The sequence below is a fragment of the Benincasa hispida genome, chromosome 6 (assembly GCF_027475165.1).
Source record: "Benincasa hispida cultivar pf3 chromosome 6, pf3_genome.v1.1, whole genome shotgun sequence".
NCBI lineage: Eukaryota > Viridiplantae > Streptophyta > Magnoliopsida > Cucurbitales > Cucurbitaceae > Benincasa > Benincasa hispida.
The window spans coordinates 26,935,155-26,941,859 of record NC_143483.1 but is presented as its reverse complement, the minus strand read 5'-3'; the positions used below and the strand labels follow the sequence as shown (position 1 = coordinate 26,941,859).

The following is a 6,705-nucleotide window of genomic DNA, read 5'->3' as shown; positions in this document are numbered from 1 at the left end:
AAGCTTAACTAAAGATAAAGTCTCATCCACAAAAAAATATACCTCAGATAAATCAGAGTCCTTATGATTCAAGAGATTGATGACTTTCAAAGAGTCTGATTCAACCACCAATGAGGGATTTTCGCCATTCCACATCTCTCTTGTCTTCAGCTTCTAAGACTTTCATTGGCCAACGATAAGAGGAGAAGTTAAAATCACCACCAAAATCAATATATTTGAAAGTTTTTAAAAAAGAAAAACATGATTCAAACCTAAATGTTTATGAATAAGAAAAAATCTTTTAAATTTTAAAAATTTTCAAAAGGAAATAAAACCAATCTACAAGACAAAAAAAGCCATGGGGAGTGCCCTAAAAAAATGGATCAGCTGACTAATTGTGAGGCCAATATGCGCAAAAATGCTCTCATTTTCACAACCAAAAGCTTGTTTTTGGCCTCTTTCTTCTTCTATAAATTTCCACTTCTCATTGCCACTCTTCAATTAATTCTCCATACTCTTCATCAAATTTCTCTTCTCATATTTTTTTTGAAAGTTAGGAAAAAAAACAGAAAAATGGCAAGCTCCACTCTCTTCAAAAACCTTCCAAAGTTTGGTCATTTTGGTGCTGCAATTACAAGAAGATCAACAACCTCCAACACTACTCTCATTTTGGCTTCTAACCCTAAATTTATTCATGTAAGTATTGTCTACGATACTCCGCATTTACGTCAAATATTTGAAATTGTAAATAGTCTTAACATCTGCTTAGCTCATCATATATGATGTTGTTAAACTAAAAAAAAAGGGTATTACAGGCATTGTTCACTTTGGCATAACCTTTGTTTTTTGTTTCACCCTAAAATGCCTCATACCATTAGAAATAATTTCGTCACTGATATACAGTGGATCTTCCCCTTATCTAGCTAATGTGAGACTTTAATCGCACTCCAGTAGATATATTTAGCAAATAGGGTAAATATGAAAGTAAATTCATTAGATCAAGATTTTAACACCATAAGAAAAAGAGTTATTTTTCAATCATCAATCTATCATCCCAAAATTTACATCTAGAAAATCGACTCAAGAACGGGTAGAGAATTCTTGATTTTTTTTTTTTTTTTTTTTGTATCGTTCTCTCTTTTCTTTAGAGTTCTACAATTCTTACCAAGAAACGTAGAGATTCAAAGGTGTCCTATGCGATTTTAAAAAGATTGTTAATATCTTAATTAATTTTGATTAGTGTGATAATCTTTAGTTACATTTTTGGTGTTTTCCACAGACAAATCTATCACAAGATGGGTCAGAAGCCAAAGATGCCATAAACCCAGGAGCAAATGAAGGAATGATGCCCGGGGAAAATATGATGAAAGATAAGGCTTACTCTACTGCAGAACATGTAATGAAACTTCAAATATTTCATTCTTTTTTTTTCTCTCTCTTTTATCTATTTTTGTCTATTATGTTTATTTACATAATTATTTTTTTTAATAATCAATTCAAATTTTAAAAGCTAAATCTGATTTTTATAACTTTTTTTCGAGTCTTTATTTTAAATTTTAAATTAAGCTTACAAATACTTATATCAACTGTCATTTCATGGTTGTGTTTTCTTAACATTGTTTTGTTTTTTAAAATTTATCTAAAAATTCATGTGTTTTTAATTAAAAACGAAAAAATAGTGATAAAACAAAGCTATTTTGGAAATAAAGAAAACTAAACAATGAAATAAAAAGTTATAAAATAGGGTTAAAGTTAGTTTTCAAGATCCTATTTTTTGTTTTCAAAATTTCTTAAGATAAATAATATTTTTAAAGTGACAAAAATAAATAAATGAAAGGGATAGAACAATAGTTTTTTTTTAAATATTATTTTGGATACCACACTTTAGGCTCTACTTCATTTTAGTCCCATCGTTTTTTTTTTTTTTTTTGTCTACATTTAATCCCATACCTTTATGAATATCTTAAATTTAATTATTCAAAATTAATTTCTTTAATTCAAAATTAAATTTAAATAATAAAAATATTTTTTGTGAAAGAAAAAGACACCATGTTATTTTCAATAATCACAATAGGCAGATTAATGCCAGTAAAGACTAATTGTTTTTTAGTAATTAACCATAAATGAACAAACAAAGATTTAAATTTAAGATTCATTAAAAATTCAAATATTAAAATTCGACATTTAAAAATTAGAAAATTTATTTTAAATGACAAAACTGCTAAAAATATTTACAGATAATAGCAAAATATCACATTCTATCTGTGATATATATAGATAGTAGTCTAACACAGTCTATTCCATATAGATAGTAAAGCTTTACTATATTTATAAGTATTTTGTTTCGTTTTTCTATATTTGAAAACACCCTTAAAATTATAAAGACTAAAATAGAATAAAACTCAAAATATACAGGAACCTAAATGATATTCAAACATTTTCTTTTTAGTTCAACAATTGTGATGTAAGAGTTTGTGAGTGATCAAACAGTTGATCTCCACAATGACAATTGATGTCTTGTCCATTGAATTTGAATAGAACTAATGGTTTGCGGGAATAAATTAACAACGTCGAACTTTTTTTGGTCAAATTTGTTGTGAATAATAGTGATTTGATGATATTAATAAGATGAAAAAAATGTGTGTATATAATTTTAGGTGAGTGAAAAGACAAAGGACATGGCAGGAATGGTAAGTGCAAAAGCACATGCAGTTTCAGCAAAGGCAAAGCAAGCAATGGAAGCAGCATGGGACTCAGCAAAGGACACAGCCCAAAGAGCAAAGGACACATTGGTTGACACTGCCAATGACTCCAAACAATTTGTCAAAGCAAATGTTAAGTCTGTTGAGAAGAGCATGAACACCAAGAACCATTCTTAAATCCCATATTAACCCTCTTCTCAAACTTTTAATTAGCTTTTTTTTTTTTTAATTGTTCCTTCCAATAAAGCTAGCCACATGTAGCTATATGGAAATTTGGATTATGGTGTAAGATTATCGATCAATCCAAAAGCTTAAATTGGATTACGATAATCAATGTTAGGACATTGTCCCTCACTCTTGAAATCTATATTAATTGAGGAAAAAATTATATTTACAATGTTTTGAATAGAGAGTCTCTTGCTTTTGATACCATGTAAGATCATTACCGATCAACCCAAAATAAAAGGAGAGTAGAAATTATAAATTTATAAATCGCAGTTTCTCACCTGTTATATTTCAATTTTATATTAGAAAAAAACCGCCGTTCTCCCTTTGAATTGAGTTCAATAACATGATATGGAGAACTAGGAATATTTGATTCTTTTAAAGGATATGCCTTAACTAGTTCATCAACTATTCTCGTTTTATAAGAATTTTTCTTGCTTCATGGGTCTTAAAACATATAATTAAAAATGTATTAATTATAAGGTTTTGAGCAAAGAATCTCTTTCTTTGATACCATGTAACTTGTAAGATTATTACTAGTCAATCCAAAATTTATGACTATAGTTTACAATAAATTTAGTAATTTCAATAGAATAACTTCTATATTAGGGTTGTTTTTAAATATAGAAAAATAAATCAAAATATTTACAAAATATGGCAAAAGTTTAGAATTATCAATGATAGACGTTGATAGACTTCTATCAGTATCTATCAGTGATATTAATAGACACTGATGGAATTGGGCTAACTAAAAGAAGGATGAATATGACCTGACGAAATCGTGCAAAAATAAAAAAAAAAGATAAATACAAGATAAAATTGACTTAATTTAAATAAGTTCAAGTGTCAACTAATTAGTTATCTTATCATATGTAATCTTAACTTATTAGGATTATGAAAGATCTATCTCATCCTTTTCACGAAAGTAAAAAGTAAAACTCTATCTCATTCTCCCTATAAATAGACCATTATGGCTCTATATTAGGTATCTTAAACTTCTGAATTCTTCTCTATTCTCCAATACTCTTACTTACTTAGATATCGGAGCCCTTTTTCTTTGTTTTGGAGGTCCTCTCTTCCCTAAATTACAAATTTGTCATTGATGTCACGTGAAGGTCAAGTACGTTTTTTCGTGGTCAAAATTTGGCATCACAATCACCTTAATCAATAATTAAGATTCCCATAATGAAATAAATAAAAAAAAATAGGGTGTGGAAATTATTAATTTATGAATAACGTTCTTACTTGTTATGTTAAATTCACATTAAAAAAAAACCATTGTTCTCCCTATGAATTGAGCTCAACAGCATGGCCATGGAAAATTTCGAATATTTGACCTTTTAGTCGAGGAAAGGTTGAGAGAATATACCTTAACCAATCGATCGACTATACTCGTGTTACAAGGAGTTCTCTTGCTCCCTAGTTCTTAAAAGAAAGATTTTGCACTTTATTGAACTTTCTCTCCCCTCCAGACAAAACTAAACACACAAAAGGAAAAGCACCATCTTAATTGTAATTGAATATATATCATGGGACATATTAAACATAAAAATTGTTTTCTTTGTTCTTCTTTGTTTAAATCTACCTAAGTGGCTTAAATTAAGTTTGTGCTTATTTAGCCTTAGCCAGTTCTAATTATAATTAAATTAAGTTTGTATATGATTTGTTTAAACCCATACACAATCTTAAATGAAGTACAAATTTGATGAATGGTAGACCATTCTTTCAAGTTTTGGTGTTTCTATTTATTATAGTCCTAAACATAATTACCACTGTCCTATTATTACTTCGATTTATCCATCATTTGAAGATGATAAGTAATGGTGTTAGAAGACAGAAAGTTGTCAAGGCTTTCAGTCAATCAAATGATATTTATATTCGTGATCTAGAATTTCAACTACTAAGTAGTCTTAGTGATAGACCAGGTCGAACACAGGAAACCTTCGAATTTCTCAAATAAATGGTTTGCAACCTAAATATAACAAGGGGAGAGGGTTTTCGAAGTTTATTGATTTGCAAAAGAATAAATTACACAAATTAAAGATTTAATAAATTATATGAAAATGCCTAGCTTTTGCAACGGAGTTTTCCCTATTCAAAGAATTGGATCATTAAATTCTCATCACCAAAATTAATTAATTGATTGCTTACACCTAACCAATTCAATTAGAAAAATTAATTAATCGTCATAGTCAACTAACTAGTCCAAAGTGATTAGATGAAAAGCATGCAAATCAAGTTGTTCTAACTGCTTTAAGATCTAGGGAACATTAGATGGAATATTTAACTTTCAAGCGCCTAGTTAAACATTTATTTGGTTTAATTCTAAGTTAGTTGGATCAATACTAATCTTAATCGATTTGAAAACCAACCTAACCTAATGCTTTCTATGGATCAACATACAATCAAGTATCACAAATTGTATATTAAATCAAAGTGATAACCATACATCTACAAGCGTACAACGATAAGATAATAATTCATTAAAAACAGAATTGAAACCAACAGATACAATAATTCAGTTAAAAAACTCACAAGTACATCAAAATAGGGAAAATCCTAAACCCAAGCTAGAAAACGATTACCTGAGCCCATAATTGACATCATGGACACCAAGAATTTGTTTAGGTACATGGACAAACCAAAAAGAAGGAGAAAACAGAGAGAAATCATCATTAGTTCGGCTGGAATTAAAGAGAGTTGATCTAGGCGACTAAAAGAATTATTTATAAAATCGGGATGAGGTTTGGAGCATTGCGACACCTTAGGACAGTGTCGCAGCACTGTGTACTTTTTATAGATAATGAACATTCTGCCTTTACAGTGCTGAGCATGGTGCAGTGGGGCACAGTGGCGCTGTGAAGACAGGGGTAAATTTGTAATTTTTCATTCTTTCTTCTAAATTGATGCAATTTGGCACCATTTTAGCCTGTTTTAGCTTTATTTTGTCACTAGTTTTGCCCTTAATGTGCTCGAAACCTACAAATTAGCTAAATAGACAACATAAAATCCTGGAACAATCTCAAATTAAGCGGGACAAGATAGCACATTTTCAGTGCTATCAAATACCCCTAACTTAATTCTTGATCGTCCTCGAGCAATGTAGAATAAAGCACACAGTCACATACATATTTGCCAACTCAAATTACATGGTTCGTTACTCCAGTTTTAATAGTCCACTAAGATTTATAAATAGCGTTCTTACTTGTTATGTTAATTTCACATTAAAAAAAAAAAAAAAAATCATTGTTTTGCCTATGAATTGAGCTCAACAGCATGGCCAGGGAAAATTTCGAACATTTGACTTTTTAGTCGAGGAAAGGTTGAGAGAATATACCTTAACCAATCGATCGACTATACTCGTGTTACACGGAGTTCTCTTGCTCCCTAATTCTTAAAAGAAAGATTTTGCACTTTATTGAACTCTGTAACATCCTGATTTTTTTAAGGAAAATTTAAGTTAATTATCTCAAATTGTTGAGTTTTAATTTCCTAATCTTTGGAATTTGGAATCAATTGTTACAGTTGAAGAATTTTTATTAGTTATATGGATTCTTTGAGTAGAGTTTTAAATTAATTGGAAGGGATAATTAAATTATTTGGATAAAAGATTTTGAGTTTTGTGAAATTTGAAAGGGAAAAGGGAGAAACTGTGGATTTAAAATTTTACCCTCTTAAATTTTGAAATTTGAATCCAAAACTTAAGTAAAGAATTAGGAAAAGATAATTGGTTTATTTGGAAGTTTTAAATCAAATATCTGAAAAGATTTTAATTTGAATTTAAATTATTTTGGAATGT

At 29.2% G+C, this 6,705-nt stretch overlaps 1 protein-coding gene across 1 annotated transcript; it reads left to right on the top strand.

The window, feature by feature from the left end:
• Nucleotides 1-519: 519 nt before the first annotated feature.
• On the top strand, nt 520-2,999 carry LOC120079170 (uncharacterized). Its single transcript, XM_039033340.2, has 3 exons — nt 520-675; nt 1,259-1,375; nt 2,637-2,999. The coding sequence occupies exons 1-3, from the start codon at nt 553-555 to the stop codon at nt 2,856-2,858; spliced, it is 462 nt and encodes a 153-aa protein (XP_038889268.1). The 5' UTR covers nt 520-552; the 3' UTR covers nt 2,859-2,999.
• The last annotated feature ends 3,706 nt before the right edge of the window (nt 3,000-6,705 follow it).

What these genes read in the sequence shown, in the direction of transcription:
- LOC120079170 (XM_039033340.2), top strand. Translation starts at nt 553, where the DNA reads ATGGCAAGCTCCACTCTCTTCAAAAACCTTCCAAAGTTTGGTCATTTT. An exon ending in CTAACCCTAAATTTATTCAT is followed by an intron (nt 676 to 1,258) that starts GTAAGTATTGTC and finishes TGTTTTCCACAG; the next exon opens with ACAAATCTATCACAAGATGG. An exon ending in CTTACTCTACTGCAGAACAT is followed by an intron (nt 1,376 to 2,636) that starts GTAATGAAACTT and finishes ATATAATTTTAG; the next exon opens with GTGAGTGAAAAGACAAAGGA.